Below are 19,355 nucleotides of genomic sequence, written 5' to 3'. Positions count from 1 at the left end.
AAGTAATATTAAAATACTTTAAAATAAAACATTTAACTCCTATGGAGAAACTTCTAAAGGGGAAATTTCTAGTTTTTACACTGCAAATCAAAGTTTATTATTGGCTTGTTAACCATTTAAAAGAACAGTGGATATCAAATCGAAAATGGTGACATTTAAATTTGTTTAATGGCATTGGTCTCAAAAACTCTCTGTTAATTAGTTGTTAGCAATCATTTCATTTTTACATTAAAGAGAAGCCCAGGCTCTTAGTCTAAATGGACAAAATAATTTATTACTCAAATTAATTTCCAAATGAAGAAAGTTTTAAAAAATGGTGGTGGCCTTTCAAGGAAATATAGAGAATTCTGATTGATTACTTTAGCAACGCTGAAGCACTCACAGTAAACTTGACACCAGGCTGGGACAGCCGCACTCCAGCTTGCTTGATTTCCAGCTTGGCCAACATGCAGGCCACCCTGGTGGGAGCAAAGAGCAGATACACTGTGAAATCTTCTTTGGGGCGGATGGACAGCTCTCCATGTCTTGTCAGACGCTCCTCAGGACTAAACAAACTTTGAAGCTGAAAGGAAACACAAAACAACAAACAGTCACAACCTAAAAGATGCATTGACCTGTGTCACTATGAATAAATATTTGATTGTTACCAGTATAATAGCAGGGTAAGTGTAATTTCAATTTGTTAAGCGTTTAAGTGTGTTAACACTTGGTCACCCATGGTCAGCACTGTCTGAAGTTACATCTTCTGATCGAGAGGTTGGAGGTTCAATCCCAGTGCTATACATATCTATGCGTTGAAGTGTTCTTGGGCAATACCTTGAACAATAAGTTCTCCCAATGGTTTGCAGGGCACCACTGTCCCACTGGTGTGTGGATTTGAGTGTGAATGAGCTGATATTGTGAAGTGCTTTGGGACTACCTTGGAGGTTATAAAAGCTCTATAGAAATCAAGTTTACTTAGCATTTAAAATAAACAGGTAGTAACAGAATTTACTTCAAAGAAATAAAGTAGGGATGTGCATTCTACATCCGTTTTTCCAATGAGGGGGCAAAGCAGGTTATTGATAGAATTTCAAACACTAAGTTAGATTAATTGCAATTCCTCCATAAAGTTCTGTATGAGTGTTGGGAGCTCATAAATAAATGACAGTATGACATGTGACAAATGTAATTATTTAATTTGAAAGCAATTCTTTGTTAAGTGAATCAGCATTTGCAGTTACCTGGAAACAATCCTGATCTTGGCCCCGAATTAGTAAACGCAGCTTCTGAGTGCTGTCTGCTGCAATGTTCCTGAGAACCAGCTTCTGTTGACTAAAACCAAAAGGGTTTATGAGGAAAGAGGAGATAAATCAAAATAAAACTTTGTCTTTTATTAGTTAGAAAACACAAGAACACCTGAAGTTGAAGCTCAGGTTTGTCTAAAACAGAGAAGTTAAGAGTCAACCCCTTTAAAACTTTCTAAAGAATCTGGTGTTCCTTAAGAGATAAAGGCCTTCTTTCTACCATCTGTTCGTAATCCTGCTACATTGAGTGTTAATTACTGAATTTTGACCAGAAAAAATTGCAAGCAATACTGGTCCCAGAACATGCCTTCTCACATCCCTTCTCGTGAACACTATTCAGGTAGATCTCTAAAAATTAGAATATCATTAAAAAGTTGTAAATTTTTTGTTACTCCTTTCAGAAAGTGAAACCCATATATGATATAGAGTCATGACAGTCAAATATCTCAGTTATTTATCAAAATTTTGATGATTATGGGTTACAGATAAAAATCCAAAATTCAGTGTCCCTGAAAATTAAACAATTACATTTCGACAGTTCTTTATTTTAACAAACCGATGTTACGAACATATATGACTGTTCATGGTAAGTAATTTGATGAACCCAATAACCTCCTGTTGGTAAAAGTAAGAAAAAATGGCCTTTTGCAACAAAGAAATTTCTCTATTCTAAGGTACTGAACTTATCAATGCATGTTCTTATTTTGACTGATCTGTTTTATGCAACTAACTTAATCCCTTGTAGTTCCTTAGAGCATGATAATGCAGAGTACGATGTGTCTATACTAGAAATGTACTATTTGAACCAGACACCAGCCTAGATAGATAGGATCAAAACAATGGCCTCATCCCCAAAACACCTCCATCAGTGATCTTTATTGGATTAGGTTAGGGCTAGCATGAGGTTTAGGTTAGGGTTAGGGTTATAATCTCAGTACGGAGGTAAACTCAGTACATGGCACCGGGACCAGGACACACTCTCTCACTCAAAAACATTGTTCTTTTTTGGTCGGGACAAATAACAGACAGAAAACGCGGAAGGAGGAAAAAAAAATTTCAGACTCACCTTCTCGACCCCAGAATCAAGGACTAGCTCCGAAGCCTTCCTGTTCATTGTTGTATCGTGTATTTCCAATTTCAATAGGTATCACTTAATTCACATGATAGCTGCAGTAATAGCTGAGATTTTAAATCCAAGTATTAATAACAGATGGACATGGTGATTAGTGACTTGTAATTTCGATTTCCTTCATGTTATTTGCTCATTCGTTGGTGTCATCCATTCAAACAATTATAAATTTGCAATAAACTGAAATGTCAAGCATATGAAAGGTTTGTTAATTTCTATGCACACAATACTTGGTTGTGCTTGATTGGCCAGCAAACTCGCCAGACCTGAACCCCATAGAGAATCAATGGGGTATTGTCAAGAGGAAGAGAGACACCAGACCTAACAATGCAGATGACCTGAAGGCCGCCATCAAAGCAACCTGGGCTTCCATCACACCTAAGCAGTGCCACAGGTTGATCGCCTCCATGCCACACCGCATTGATGCATTCATTCATGCATAAGGAGGCCCACCCAAGCATTGAGTGCATTTATTGATCTCATGTAATGTAATATTTACATTTTCTGAAACACTGAATTTTGGCGTTTTATTATCTGAAATCATCAAAATTGTCATAAGTCTATATAATATGGGTTTCACTTTCTGAAATGAATAAATATATATATATATATATTTTTAGATGTACCTGTATACTGTCCCTAATAGAATAAGATAGGCCACTAAGCATTTAGCTGATTACCAAATAACTAATACATAGAGCATATTTTTTCCTTTGGCTTTGAAACCATGCAGCAGAAATTAATCAGGGTTCTCGCCAGAGCTGTTGAGCGTAGAGGCCCCCGCCATTGTAATTTTGCTCCTTTACAGAGAAATGGTGCCCCCTACGCTCTGTTTTCAGCAACATTGGGGGATTTTCTGTTTTTCCTTTTTTTTTTTTTTAAATCGGTACTGTCGTAATAATTGTTGCACACTTAAACACAAAAGAGACTTCCAGGTGTGCACGGGTTGTTTTAACTTTCTTTTTAATCTGCATAACCCAGAAACACATTCATCAGCCTCACCCGACGAAAAGAAAAAAAGATGCATAAAAATTGTGATAATCGTTAATATCATAATAATCGTTGATTAATCGAATGGTAGCACACTGAATCGAAATCGAAATGTGAGATTCCTTAAATGAACACCCCTAAATGTAAGGCAGTAACAAAGATATAAAAAAAACAACTTTAGCTTTACTAATATTGGCCCTCAGTTATACATTTCAAAATTTTACGCGCAGCTTCGTTTCCTCGAGTGCCATGCCCCCTGTGCTGTGAAAAATTCCTGGTGAGAACCCTGTTAACTTATCACTGAAAAGTTGCTTACACAGCTCTTCCCAAGGTGACTCCTCCCCAGGCTACAAACTGTTTGTTTGAGAGGATTGGTGGAACGTGGTTGGTCAAACCAGAGCTGTGGATAGTGGCAGCGCTGACAGCAGCAGAAAGTGCAGGATTTTCACTGATTTCAGGTAGTACTTCACCTATTAGTGTGACCTCGTACTGAGGCCCGCATGGTAACACCAAGATGGTGAGGAGGCTGTAGGAGGAAGATATTGATGAGTGTGATTTGTTGTTAAATACAGGTAACAGGTAACTGTAACAGGTAATTCACATGCAGTAATACAACATTTTTTTAAATCAAAAATCAAAATATGAACATGATTAGGCACTTGTAGTTTCTATTTCCTTCTAATAATTGCTCATTAGTCTGTCATCCATTCAACCAATTATACAACTGTAAAATTCTTACATAAAAGAGTTTAGAGAGGACATATTATGAAAAATCCATTTTCACAGTTCATTTGATCACATGAGGTAACATGAGTGTCCACCGGCACACAAAATGTGAAATAAAACCATCCAGTCGATCGTTTGTGTTCTGTGTAAGCCTTACAACACAGAGAAAATTTCTCCGTTTCAAATTTCACAAGCAAAGAAAATACACTCCCCTCCGCTGGTTACTCCACCCATGGATTCCACCCCCAGTACCTGTTCTATCGCCTCGTATAGCTGATCTGACCCATTTGTCACACAATCGACACAGCGGTTGAACAAAACAAATTTATCACCTTAAATGCACTATTTAGGGATGTCCCAATCCATCAGTCCAATATTAACCTGAAAACGAATATCAAATATTGTTTATTTCAGGATTCTCCGATGTCCATTTTTTATTTATTTTATTTAATTGTAAAATACTGTAGATATTATGTTGAAGGTTAAAATTTAACCAATTGGTTAAAGGTAGGGTAAGCAATTTTCAAAAGCTAGCATGATTTTGAATGTAGCTCCCCTCTGTGCTCCATCTTACTCGCATGCATGCGCACAGCTGCTGCAGAAGAGGAGCTCAGCTCATCGCTTGCATTATGTAGGAACTTCGTTGTCTCATGTCTCATTCAGCAGTAAGTGAACAATAAACTTTACCATTATATATGTTAAAAAACTTGACCAAAAACTCTGTTTTAACTATCAGCGGTGACACGCTTTCAGTCTGAGCTCGTACTCACTGTCTCCTTGCTCGATAACGAGCAGGGAAACGTGATTGGTTAAAAAAAAAAAGTTTTTTTTTTCCATTGGTCAAAGTTATTACAGATTTATAGCTGCTACAGTTGACAGATTTTCTTTGTTCCTTTTTCAGAGCACATAAGATCTTAATTTCTATCAGGACATGAAGAGAATTTCAACCAAAAACTTAAAAAGTGTATCTGGAGGAGGTCGTCTACCCTGGTTTTAATAATATATGGGTCAGTTTTTCTCATACATTGTACCTACTGTTGCTGACTATTGTTCTCTATTTGAGAAACATCACTTGATCGAGCCTTTTCTAGCATTCCACAATACAAAATGAGTAATTTTTTTTTTTTTTTATTAAAGAAAAAAAATAAACTGCATGTATAATCATACATACTTTTTTTCTTCTTCTTTTCAATATCGGTATCGGCCGATACCCAAGGCTGCAATATCGGTATCATACTGAAAATGAAAAAGTGAGTGTGTGCGAAGCCGTGTGACAGGGGAGAGAGAGAGCTGAAAACTTCTTCAGCACTTATCGTTACGGTGTAAATGATCAACTTACAGAGTTACTAAAGGATGAGTTCACTCACAATGTAGGCTTACTCAAGACGTTAACTGCTTAAATTTTGTCCCGGTAAGTTGCAGCTGCAGCCGTGTCACTGAAGCGGAGCTGGAGGGAGAAGCTGCTGCCTCGGCTCCAAACACAGTGAAGGATGGGGCAGGGAAGGGGAGCTCTATGCAAATCCAGGGACACATCCCCCAAAACAGAGCGCTCTCACAGAACTAATTTTTACAGGGCATTACCGTAATTTCCGGACTATAAGCCACTACTTTTTTCTCACACTTTGAACCCTGCTGCTTAAACAATGACGCGGCTAAACTGTGAATTTTTCCCGGTTTTAAAAGCTTCATGCCACCACAAAATTGAGCTGTCACATTAGACCAGGTGGAACGATGAAATTGTTTACATTAAATCGTTTTTGCTTGCACAAAATAATTGTGATCACTTATTTTGTCATGATGTACACTGCAACGACGCAGGGAAATGTTGTCAGAGAGAGAGAGAGAGAGAGAGAAAGAGAGAGAGAGAGAGAGCCCGCTGCAGCAGCAGTGTGGATGCAGTGAAAGTCAGCCAGTTTGTAATAAAAGGATAAACAGCATAAAGTTTTAAACCACCATATTCTGACTCAGAATCCGACTTGCTGTGATCGCTCCGTGGTAGTTCACGGTAAGAAGAGCGGACGAAGCGATGTATCAGTCTGGTTCGAGTAAAACGTTACCATAAAAAGCTATAAATGGACTGATATGTGTCTACATATCAGTCCATTTATAGGGGCAGTGAGGAGGAGACTTCATCTATTAAAGGAAACTTATCAGTTGAAACACGGACATTTCCTTGAAACCTAACTAAGTACAGCAGCCCGCCTACCTGCCCGTTCTGATTGGCCGAGTTGTCTGACGGGCACCCTCATCAGCCAATAGGGTGCGGCCTATGTTATGCTGCGGCATTTGTGTGGATTTTTCTTAAGAAATTACTAAATTATTGTAATGCGGTCAATAAAGCAGTGCGCTTTATTGCCCGGAAATTACAGTAAATCTTTTCTGCAGCACATATGTCATTTGGACCACAAGGAACTGTTTTAAAAGGTTAAAATATGTCCCCTTTAAATCTGGGAAACAACTCCATGACCAAATTAACTATAGAAATTCTGTTCAGAAATACAATAAAAAAAACTGCTTTAATACCTCTCTTTGCTTTGTCTGTTGGTCTGTGCTTTGAAAGACACAACAATGCCCTTTTCCTCTCCAACACCGAGGGACAGGTCATCTGGTGTTACAGAGAAACTTTCCTCGGAATCACTGCTCTGTAAACACAAATAGAACCCCAACAGCAAAGAAGCAAGGGTGGCGAGATTCAGGTTTAAGGTTGTAGAGGGAAAGCAGGGAGAGGCGTGAAGAGAAACAGAAAAATAACAAGAATTATAAAAAAAAAAAGTCTGGAATGTTTCAAAAAATGAATAAAACCTAAAATATAAAGGCCAAAAGTCAATTAATAGGAATCGTGTGCTCCAATGTCACACATGATGGGAAAGTAATGGAAATAATTACCTTGAGTTTCAGCTGCACCTCAATGTTTCCTGCATTCTTTAATGGCAGCGTCTGTTGACTGGATTTATGCAGTGGAGCAGAAAGCCTGACTGTCTAAAAACAAGAGCACAAATCACGTTTGCTGCCAATTCTACAAAGAGCAGAAACTTAGGTCCCGTTTACACAAGAACATTTTCTAGTGAAAACGCATACATTTTGGTGGTTCATTTACAAGGCAACGACGTTTTGGTGCTTGAAAACGAAGTTTTTAAAAACGCTACACCCTCAGTGTCCGTGTAAACTGGGAAACAATACTTTCTGGTTTACTGGCATGCACACTGCAGCTGCAGAGCCTCAGATGATAGCTTTAATCAGACATAAAAAGTTAGACCCGATCCAACCCATAGCCGTCAGAATACGGGCCAAACCTGAATAAAGCAGATCTTTCTTTAATCCTGAACCCATTTGCCCGACACACTATTCACATCCATGTGCGCCACACACATGTAGGCGGTTTCTTTAATAGCTCAGATTTATTTAATAGCTAGCTTGTCTGCGGTTGACCCCCACCTTCCCCCACAAGGCACTGCCATCACGGCGGGTGAACAAGAGGGGACTCCGATGGAGACCACAGTGGACCTGGTACCAGCTGGGGCTCCCAGCTGGACCTGGCCGCTGTCCTTCTGCAAGAGAAGTTCCCCGTTCCCCAGCGCCACCTATTCTGCTTGGAGTGTGCACCTGCGGATCCCCCATGCTCCATCTCCCTGCAACCACTGCACGGTCCAGAGGCAGCAGTCCCCCCAATATATCTTCCCCACAGAAAGTATCAGAGATTCATATTATGTTACAAGTACCGTGTGCTCCCTTTTCGGCCTCTCTCTGAGCCCGAGGGTCTTTGTGCGGTGCACGAAAGCGGCGGAAGCCACTGTAAAGGCAGGGCATCTGCTTGGCTACCTATGTGGATGACTGGTTGCTTTTGGCACATGGAGATGGAGGCCATAGCGCACACTCGTATTTTAATATGTCACCTGGTCGAGATAAAAGCGGAAAAGAGCATGTTGTTCCCGGTACAGGAGATTTTTTTCTTTCTGGGACTGTCCCTGCACTCAGTGCCTTTCACGACACGCCTCTCGGCAGCAGGGGTGAAAGCTTTCAGAGCATATTTCACGCTTTTAAACCGGGAAAATCAGTTCGATTCAGATTATGTCTTTGGATACTTAGGCTGATGGTGACTGCCATCCCGTGATCTGCCTCGGTCGGCTCCACATGTGATAATTCCAGCTGTGGGTGGCCTCGTGTGGACTAAACCCCGTGGGTCATAGCGCACGGAGAGTGCTGGTCACGTTGGAATGCGCCGCGGATCTGCGTCACGAGCAAGACCCAGCTTTCTGACGCACGGTTTTCCTATGGGTACCGTCATGTCCAGGATGGTGGTTACCACAGATGCTGGGCTGGGTTCACGGCGGTCGGTATGTAAGGGGCCACGGAGTTCCTCTAGATGAAACGCTTCCTCCCATCTCTCATGGGACATTACGTTCTGGTGGCGTACATCAACCGCCAGGGTGGGTTGTGCTCCCGTTGGTTACACTTACTGGCACTCAAACTGATCCTGTGGAGCTGTTGGACATCTCCTCCCACTGAGAGCAAGACATCCCAGGAGTCCCGAACACGGCCACAGACCTGCTGTCCAGTAGCGGCAATGTACGAGGAATGGATGTTACATCCGGAGGTGGTGGAAGAGTTATGTGGTAGATCTGTTCACCACGCATTGTGTGCTGTTTTACTTGCGATCAGCTGTTTGTCTGGGCTTCACCCCATGAAGGGAAGCCTGTCACACTGAGTGGTGGAGGAGATTGTCAAGCTTGACTCGTATAAATAAATAAAATGTGCCCCGTTGACACATTCGATGCCGTCAACATGACGTGGAGGTTAGCATTTACTTCTACGTAGAGGCCGCCCTGCCGCTAGGGGGTTGTGGCTGTGTGTGTTGAAGCATAAATGGGTCATCGTTCCGGTAAGATTTTTCATAATGGCGTCCCAGATGCATTTGTTGTTTTTGCAGTTGGAACTTGTCGATGTTGAGCAGCAAATACTATTATTGCGAAAAGAAACTTCCTGGGACTGGAGTTCAGATCCCTAATGTTGTCGTTGCAGATGCTGCCTTCCCCCTGCACTGCAACATGATGCGTCCCTTTCCAGGTATGGAACAGTATCTCAACCACAAATTACATTAGTATCTGTATGTGGATGCCACAGCAGGTAAAAAAAACAATCATACTGCAACATGACAAATTATCAATGGTATAAATGTCACACTAACATTGTAAGGAGTTATAGCTATCTTTGACATATTACTACATTAAAACATTAGTTCCATGTAATACCACATTTTCAGGTTTTGTTATGGTAAAAATATCTTATGAGAAGATGCTTTTGCTCATGTTATAATGTTAAACTGGTATTGTAACATGGGATGTAATTTGTTTGTTTACAACACATTGTGATATGGCATTACGATCGTCTGTAAGATCTGTGGTACATTCATGTCGTCCTAAATTTGTCAACTAGTTTAGTGTGTATATGTATACAGTATATTCTGTTTTTTATAGTTTTAATAGTTTTCATAGATTTGTATATGTATATATTTTATGTTTTTTGTTTCTATTGTGCAATTTTCTTTTTTGCAATATGAGGAACACGTAAGGTTAAGGGGAGGGGGTCTACGCCTACAAATTACCACAGAACCTTAAAGGAGACATATCATGCTTTTAAATCCTTCCTTTTTACATATAAATCATACAGTTGTGGTCTATATAAAGCGGAACTGCAATGCTTGGGTCTGAATTCCAGCAACTCGTTTTGGGGCGGTCTCTTTAAATGCAAATGAGACACTTCATACCCCGACCCCTCTCCAGATAGCAGAGGTGACTCGGTTCAACTCCACCCTGTTTGGTCATTTTTGTAGTTTGATAGAAGAGATACGATTATGTAGCGGCGCAGAAACTTTTTATTCACACGTTATTTACAAAATGTTAACAACGGAAGACTTGTCCATCCAACCTTACATGTTCGAGCCAGAGTGGGACCCGGCGGAGCGAGATGAAAATAATGATGAACCTGCAGAACAGCGTCTTCATATAGATGTTAACAAGTGAGCTAACACAAGCGCCGAGCTAACGCTAGCGCCAAGCTAACGTCACAAAATGCATTTTAATACAGTCTTTTCGGAGACAAAAACAGCAAAATGAAATGACTAATGAAAACTTTAGACTTAATTAAATCATGTAGGCCATATCATCAAGGATCTAAAACAAGCACACAGCGCTAACATACGAAGACGGGGCAACTGCTAATGCTAACAAAACAATGACAGGGACGTCTTATCACACTTTTTAGCGTTATTTACAGCTTACCGAAGTGCTCTGTTTGTCGTCTCCAAAGACAGAAGGAATTGATTGCTGAAGCAGTCATCCTTGAAGTGCTTGGCGCACACAAAAATGACCTTACCCACAGATGTGGGTACATTTCCGTGAAAAATAAAACTCAACCAGGCACTTAGAAAAGGTTCTGATGCTGGGACACGGTGTAATGAAGCGTGTGGGTTACTACATCCAGCAACTGAACATTTTGACTTATCCTCTCGTAACTTCGGCATCCTTGAGCTTGAACTACAAAATAAAAGCGAGAAATAATAATGGCGGATTGCTCAAAGTGTTGGGCCTGTAGTCGATGTCCTAATTTGGCAGTTCCGCTGCAAATACTGTGACGTTATTGTTCAAAAAACGTAATAGAGAATTGAAAAATATGACCAAAACAGAATATAAAGATATCAACGGAGCACCTGAAGAGACTAATTTGAACTTTTCTGTACTTCTAAACACTCTAAATATACAACAAAATGTATTTAAGGGCTAAAAAAGTGGATTTAGCATGATATGTCCCCTTTAAATCAGGCTTCAGGGTCTGCAGTCGCCTGCGGGCTTGCGCGCACACTCGACTTGGAGTTTGGCCACATCCTGGGCTCTGTTTAGAGGAGTGTCTATTCAGGACATTTGTGCGGTGGCGAGATGGAGCTCGCCTCTCATGTTTGTTTCTATACGCTGAACGTCTACGCTCCGTGCTGTAGGAGGTTTTGACAAAAAGTGATAAGAATTATAATATTAATCATTATTAATATTACATAATTTGCCATAGTGCCACTTAAGGTAGAGTTTAAAGTGTCTTAAGTCACTAAATTGGTTATTAATACCTTGTCATCCAGGGTTGTGAATACTTGTCAAGACTATCTACTCCAATAACAAACCATATTATTTTGGAACATGAATCACAGACAAATTATGAAAGTATAAACATTTATTATTCAAAAGACTTAAACTTACTTAAATAAACTAAAAGAGCGCGCTACGCTTACTAAGCTAAGGATACATTTATATACAATTTAAAAGTGACAAGCTGTGTGTGTGTGAGAGAGAGAGAGAGAGAGAGAGAGAGAGAGAGAGAGAGAGAGAGAGAGAACAGCATAGTTTTTCAAACAAAGCCAACCCAAGTCAATATAAAATGTAGTTTCTAAATAATGACTATCTATTAAGGGGTAAAAAATCAAAACTCAAAATATGTTAAAATATAAATGAACCGCGTCTTCGGAAATCTGAGTACAGTTTCACTGAACACACCAGGCTTGACTACCGCTTTGATAACTGAATCAAGAAATCTGTTATCCTTTTCTAATTGCATTGAATCTTGATTTTTAATTTTTAGCCTGATGGTCTTGTGGGGTGGCCTTTACCTGGGTGGCTTGAGTGGTTTGCTGGGGTGTTTTTTTCAGTGCCTCTGCGCGGGCGTGCGTCTTTTTCGGGTGCTCTTGTGGTACCTGGGCGGTTTGGTATTGCTCTCCTGCCCCCTCCGTGCACATCTGGGTGACCCTTGGGGCCTGCGTGTTTCTCTGCCACTCTTTCCTCTTGCTCTCTGTCCCCCTGTCTCGTCCTCTCCCCTCCTCCGCCTTCGCTCTGTGCCTGCTCTTCCATTGGGTTTGGCGCGGGGGGATCCTGTCAGCCCGGGATGCTGGTGGGGGGGGCTGTGGCCTTTGCTTGGGGGGGCGGGCATTGCTGCGCCGGGTGGGTGGCTTGGGGGTTGACTCGTCTGGGGGCCTGGGGTGGTGGGGTTCATGGCTTCGGAACGGGGGGGTCTAGGGTGGGGGTGGCCCCCCCGTGGAGGGTGCTATGTTGTGGTGTCGTGCGGGCCTGTGCTGGCCCTGGTGTGGGCGCTGGCCTGGTTGTGGTGTCGTGCGGGCCTTTGCTGGCCCTGGTATGGGCACTGGCCTCTTTCCTGCTCGGCCGCTACCTGCATTGGCGGGCCTGGCCGCTCTGGGCCGGCGGGGGTCGCCTCCTGAACTGCTGAGGGATGTGGCTGGTCCCTGGCTCCGCCTGGGGGGTCCCGCCATGCTCTGTGTGGCCGGCATGGTTCGGGGGGATGGGGGGGGTGTAGCGGGGGGTCTCCGGTAGTGCTGCTCGGTGCGTCCCTGGGGCCCGCGTGCTCGTTTGCGCCATCTACCCTCTCCGGTGGCCCGCCATGCGGACGGGCCGGGCTCATACCAGACAGGCCTCCTACATGGACACTTCACATCATTCACTCCCAGCTGGTCTGGCTTACCCACTTGTTGCACCACACTCACATACCCAACCCTTGGGGGGCTGGATGGTGGAGCTGGGGATGGAGGGGGCCGCCGCCTGTGCTACTAAGTAGCCGCGGGGGCGGCACTCCCACCTCTGCAAATGAGACATTTGCTTCATGGCTTGCGCTGTCCGGTGGGGGGCGGGGGGCAGTCTGGGGCTCATCGCACGGGCGGCATCAAGGAAAAGAGATCTGGCGCACTATGGGGTGCTTGGTCGGTGCGCCTGGGGGGCGGCGGGGCGACTTGCATTATCCCCTTGGTGCCCTCGACGACTATGGGTGTGGTCGTCATCCCTGGGGGCGCTGCTCTCGGTACTGCTTCTGTTCCGGGACCTTCTGGCCTGGGGTCCGGTCCCTGCTGGATCTGGGCCCATTCGGCGCGGCTCTGGCCTTCTGCTGGGCGTGTGCCTTGGCTCCTCTGCTGGGGTCTCGGGCGGGGGGCTCTCTGGGCCCTACCCTCGGGGGGTTGGGTGCTTGGAGGTGGGTGGGGGGGTGGGATGCTGGCGGGGGGCCTTGGGGTCGGTGGCGGGATGCGCAGCTGCTTGGGGCTTCCTCGAATGTATGTGTGGGGGGCGGTGGCTGCCTCTCGGCCTGGGATCTTGGGGGCGTCTGGGGGGCTGCTCGGCCGTGGGAGGGTGGCCTGGGGCTCCCTGGCCCCTGCTCTTTCTGCTGGCCTGGCTGCATCTGTGGGCCTGGGTAGCGGTTTTTGCACATATACTGATCTACGATACCTAGATGCACCACTGCTCTCCCTTTTCATATCCTCCCAATAATAAAAGATCTCTCACCCTTCCTTAGGGAGGGCTGGTGATGGTCACAATTAAGCAATAAAATAAATCAATTTATTTTATTGCAATAACAAAACGTGCATTGCTGTCTCATAATGATTGCACTTCTTGTAGTGTTGACCTTTGACAGCATGTGCAGAAAAGGGAAAAAAAAAAGAAATTTCTTAAATAAAACATGTAAAATTGAAGAAGGCTACAAGATCTCAAAAAGAAACTGGATCCGAAGAAGTTTAATAACAAATGAGAATCAAGGTGATTGAAATCTATCAGTCTGGAAAAGGTTACATTGCCATTTCCAAGGCTTTCGAAACAAGCAAACCACATTTAGAGCCATTATCCACGAACAGAGAAAATTGGGAACAGTGGTGAACCTTCCCAGAAATGGTCGACCAACCAATATGATTTCAAGAGTGCAATGACAACTTATCCAGGATGTCACAAATAATCCCAGAAAGAGCATCCAAAGAACTGCAGGCCTCACTGGCCTCAGTTTTCGTCAAAGTTATGACTTAACCATAAGGAAGACACATGACAAAAATGGCATCCATGAGAGAATTCCAAGGTAAAAACCACTGCTGAAAAAAAAAAAAAAAAACAAAGGCTCGTCTCACATTAGTCAAGAAAAATCTTGATGATCCCCAACGGCTCGTTATATCTGGCGTAAAAATAACAGCATTTGACAAAAGGAACATTATACCAACAGTCAAGCATGGCGGTGACAGTTATTATCTGGGACTGCTTGATGACCTGGAGGACTTGCTGTGATTGGTAAAACAATGAATTGTGCCACCTACCAGAAAATCCTTAAGGTAAATGTCTGGCCATCAATTTGTTCCTGAAAGCTCAAGCACTCTTGAGTTGTACAGCAGGCCAACAAAACATACAAGCAAATCCACCTCGGAAAGGCTCAAATAAAACCAAATTAATTTTTTTGGAGTGGCCACGTCAAAGTCTGAAATTCTATCTAATCGAGATGCTGTGATGTGACCGGAAACAGGCAGTTCAAGCTCAAAAATCCTCAAATATGGTTAATATCATTCTGCAAAGAAGATTGGACCATATTTCCTTTACAGTGATGCAAAATACTTGTCATCACTTATTGCAAATGTGTTATTTCAGTTCTTGCTGCAACAGGGACACCACTAACTATTAGGTTCAAGGGATAATTGCTTTTTCACATCGGACCAGATGGATTCTTTTTTGGATCCAGGTTTTCAATTCTCAATAACTTCAGTTCTGGAATCCTACTCGATATACATACAAGTTTCTCTGTAAAAATAGAAGTGAAAGGGACATTAAATTGACAGCAGGGGTGTACAGCATAGCCATACATGCTGATGAAAAGTTGACTTAACTGGCATACCGTAGATTGACAGTGACTCGAAATAAGATATTTGCAAAATGTTTTAGTGTCAATATTAAGTTTTTCTGCAACAAGCAGTGGCTGAAATAACACATAATTTATTTTATATAATTTTAAAAGAAGATGTAAAAAATGTTTTAAATAACAGCAAGGCATAACAACAGGTTACATGTATTCTGTTTTTTTATTTTGCAAAATTGCTGTACTTCGATGAACTTAATAGTAGTATAACCAACTTAGCATCTGCATTGCTTCACCCCATGGAATTCAATTCAGAGGGTCTAGCTCTTATAGTGGGGTCTCCTAACCCTCTTCCCCTGGTCAGGGGTCTGCAACCTTTACTCTCAAGGAGCCATTTTGCTATGAGATGACATACGTGTCACTAAGGTATAGGGGGGAAAAAAAAGTGTTTTTTGTTTTTTTCACCTTGAGCAAAGGTAGAGGTCACACATTGAAAGGAAATGTTGTTCAAAGGTACCAGTCTGAGCACTGTATCGCAATTTGCAGGTAGTTTTTTTTTGAGGTCATGAACTTTGACCCCTACTGATTTTTTTACTGGTAGGTTGTACAGCTTTGATCCAATTAAATAAAATACTCCACTTGAAATGAGCTTTTCATAAATGTAAGCATCAAAATTGTATGATAAATATTTACAGAGATATGGAAAAGTTTGGTTTTTGACACTTGACGACCTTGACCTTGAAATTTTGGTGCCAAAAAAGGTTGACTGCACATCCTTGACATTGCCCCTATGAGATAACATACTTGTCATTAGTGCTGCATTAATTAATTAATTAATAGTTGCGGAAGAAAAATAAGAACTCTTGCGATTACAATGCATTGGCATTTTCAATTGCCAAATACAACTAACAAAAAAGCATAGCGCAACCACTACTTGGTACATACTCTGGTTTCTACCCGTCAAGGTGAAGCTCATGACCAGATAACAGAGCAGAAGATTAGAGAACGAAAATAACCGTAAACAGCTGTAAATCTAATACATACAACGTGCAACAGTCTGTATACTGTATGTTTCTGAGCCAAGTCGTTTAAGCGTCTTCAAGTTAATAGTTTGCCTCGCAGGAAAAGCGGCATGCTTGAATGCAAACAATCCAATTTGAACCAATCTATCATCTGGGAATGCAATTTAGTGGCTGGAACAATTTAGCATTGGATATTATTTAACAAAAACCATAAATTTTGTGAAAAGCGACCAATATACTGGTGCAACATATAGTCCAGAAACCACGATACTAAACATTACCGGTACATTTTTATGAGTGACAATTTTCTACAAACCAATTGGGAAAGTGGAGCAACAATTCTGCATTGCAACAAAGTTATGTAGTTTCACAAATTGTGTGTTCATTACTCTACATCAGGGGTCTTTGATCATCCGGCTACAGGCACACTAAATTAAAAAAAACAATTGTATGCTCCAAAATGTATATTGAAAAGTTGTCACTTCCACTTTTTCACTTACCTCGACTTCACTTGAATGCATTTGTTTAGACTCAGAGGGCACACAGCATATTCACTGTACAGGAGTTGTGTGCACACAACTCTATAGCTACTTCCTACCTGTAGATCTTTTGGTGCATGTATCCTTCCAATTCCAGACCTCGCCCTGAGGGGGACACTGCAGATCACCTGACTTGGGCCAGGGGAGTCGACTTCAACGTCCATCCGGCCACTGTATTCGTCAGCTGGACCAAGCTCTTCTGAAAAGCATAACCCGAGTTATTTGGCTCCCCAGAAAGCGGCAGTTCTTTTTTTAGTTACTAGTTGTTTTTTAAAAATAAGGGGGAAAATGTCAATCTTTCCCGAACACATATTTTCAACATCTTTTTTCTTTAGTTTAAGGGGGGAAAAAAATTGGCATTGATGACACAGCTTGTGTCCAAATTACACAAATGTCCAAATTATCTGTTGAAAATGCTTACCTGAAGAAGCGGTGTACCTCTGTGGGGCTTTAAAATTAACCCAGACTGTGAAGGTATCTAGATTCTATGGAAAAAATGCAGGTCTGATTGGTATTGAACCATCTGCCTTTAACAACAATTGTCATGGGTGATACTTTAGTTTTCCAACCTCGCCATAACTGGCACGCAGCACATGGTTCATCACTTTGGGAGAGGACACAATAGCAGCCTGTGCTGCTTCAGGCATCATAGGATCAGGATTTTTGGAAAAGGTGAAGCAGCGCCATGCTGTAGCATTCTATATGAGGTGGAGAGTTTACATTTTTTTCAGTTTCTTCATCATGATAATTTGTGCCTTTGTATCTTTGAAGAACCAAGTAACTTAAGTATAGTTAACTTGTTTCGCACCAAAATATGATGTGAGCAATTCAATAAAAAAAATTAAACAGCATGAAAAATAAATTGCATAATTAAATGTGATGTGGTGGAAGCATAAATAACAAGTAAGCTTTGGTGATAAGCATCTTTAACATGTAGCGTTGCATCATGGTTGTGCTTGCTTACTGCACTGATGACTAGGCGGATGGGTACTGTGGCATGGGTTTTATTCACTAGTTTCAGCGGAAGAGCTTTGGCACCACCTCCTGGCAGGTCTCCAAATTCCAAGCAGCCAGAATTACCAACTTCAAGCTGTGAATCAAAATGGCATAGAACTTTAATGTCAAAAAGTACAACAAAATTGCAAAAGCCCTTAAGTCAGTGCAAACAACAAGAATTGTAATAGAATAAATAAGAAACAAAGAGTGCAAAAAAAATCAAAATCAGGGTGAGTGCCATAAAAAAATTATTCACAACAGTGAGATAGATTAAAAATAGATTGAAATTTCTTGTCTGCATCCTCTTCAATGCTTTTTGTCAAATTTTAGGGTCACAACAACAAAAATCCCTTACACAGTGCTAAATCTCAATATACATTGACAGTGAATGTTGATGGTACTGAGGATGAATTTGTATCAATCCAGAAGAACTATCAGAAGATCCTCACCTCTACAACAGGGTTCTCTGCTATGGCAACAAGAATCACTTTTTTAGCAAAGATGTTAGCCCTGGCAGCCAATTCGGTCTCAGCAGATGCAGGCCAGGAAAAGACACTGAGGGTGCACTGATAAGCACCTGCCCGTGGAGGGACGAACAGCACTTTCTGTTCCTCAGTACTTCTGGGGCCGATGATCGTTTTGTTTTTCACTATTAGCCACTGGTAGGGCAAGCTGTCCACCTGTTAGAGAGGCATAAAAATCTCATCAAAAAATGCACCATTTTACAGTTGTGTCAGCAAGGTCCCACTTTAAAGATGTTCAAAATATAAGACCAAACTCCACTCAGCCTGGCTAATCACAGTAAAGTCCAAAGGTAATGATGAAGACCTGCCAGACAATATTCAATGAATAAGCTTAGCAGTGAACCAGTTAGTAAAGGATCACAATTTATTCGATAAAACACTTTATTTGAAGGGGTATACATAGGGCTGACATTACTCTGTCATTATTATGACATGACACTTGTCACTAGCATTAATAAGGTGTCATGAAGGCTGTCATGTGTTGTTTGCTAAATTCTGACACTTTTGGAGCTATGTTAGCATTCTTGGGAAAGCATTTTCCATGACAACTTGTCATTAAGAGTGTACAAAATGACCAACAATTTTTCATTGGAAAAAAACAAAGCCTTATGAGACCTTATGTATTTAATAGCTTCATAAGGTGACAGAAATCTAGAACAGTAGGCTTGAGTCACTATGGGAAGTATGTACATGTATGCAAATAGTGGTGATGGGATTGAAGCCACTGAATCTTAAGCTCAGCAAGCACAGCACTAAAAGATTTCAATGCCGAGGTTCCCAGCAGCAACCAATTTCACTTACTGAGTGCCTTACAAAGCAGGGCTCTATGCTGACATTTTCCCCAAGGAGCACATGTGCTCCTGAATTTAAAAAAAAATTGGGAGCACCAATAAATATTTGAGAGCACAGACAACATTTATTCATAGACACAAAGAAATGCAGCACCTCAGACATTTCTGAATTGCATTTACATTTTTAATTTTGTTCCTCTGTAAAAATCAAAAAAATGTTTAGAGGGATGGTTAATCAGTCCAATTTCAAGTCCATTTATTGAAGTCTCATATAAATTACAAAACGATATTCCATTACTGCTTGTTATTGATCTTCCATTCAACATCAGTCAGCTGCTGAATTATTTGACTTTTTTCCCCACCAGTTATCCAACTGCTTTTATGTGCACTGTTGACACAGAGGGAACTTCCTGACTGATCTTTATCAAATAATTATAGGACTATAAAAGGTTGTCATGCCACACAGCACGTTAGGATTTTGTTTTAAAAAAACAAAACAGAATCATATCACTAATTGAGATGGTTAACCACTCAGTTATCAGTAGGCATGTAACATGTGTTTGTGTTACATTAAAAACTACCAAAGTATATCAATATTTTGGTTGATTCAGTTTATAAATGTCAGCACACTCACCTCAACTCTATTGAGTGTCTGCAGCTAATAATAATTTATTCGTTTATTCATGTTTCCCTCACATTTTGATT

At 41.6% G+C, this 19,355-nt stretch overlaps 1 protein-coding gene across 14 annotated transcripts in view; it reads right to left on the bottom strand.

Moving 5' to 3' along the window:
• cep192 (centrosomal protein 192) overlaps positions 1-19,355 on the bottom strand; it is a 104,683-nt gene that overhangs the window by 30,829 nt on the left and 54,499 nt on the right. For all 14 annotated transcript variants that reach the window (XM_028471709.1, XM_028471704.1, XM_028471701.1 and 11 more), the window contains 10 exons: positions 17,785-18,015; positions 17,304-17,429; positions 16,909-17,037; positions 16,761-16,824; positions 16,399-16,538; positions 7,018-7,110; positions 6,655-6,773; positions 3,722-3,931; positions 1,224-1,314; positions 383-562 (listed from right to left, as the gene is read on the bottom strand). In XM_028471709.1, coding sequence (XP_028327510.1) covers positions 383-562; positions 1,224-1,314; positions 3,722-3,931; positions 6,655-6,773; positions 7,018-7,110; positions 16,399-16,538; positions 16,761-16,824; positions 16,909-17,037; positions 17,304-17,429; positions 17,785-18,015 — 1,383 coding nt within the window. The remainder of the gene's footprint in view (positions 1-382; positions 563-1,223; positions 1,315-3,721; positions 3,932-6,654; positions 6,774-7,017; positions 7,111-16,398; positions 16,539-16,760; positions 16,825-16,908; positions 17,038-17,303; positions 17,430-17,784; positions 18,016-19,355) is intronic.

This window comes from Gouania willdenowi, chromosome 16 (assembly GCF_900634775.1).
Source record: "Gouania willdenowi chromosome 16, fGouWil2.1, whole genome shotgun sequence".
NCBI lineage: Eukaryota > Metazoa > Chordata > Actinopteri > Blenniiformes > Gobiesocidae > Gouania > Gouania willdenowi.
This window is presented reverse-complemented; position numbering and strand designations above follow the sequence as displayed.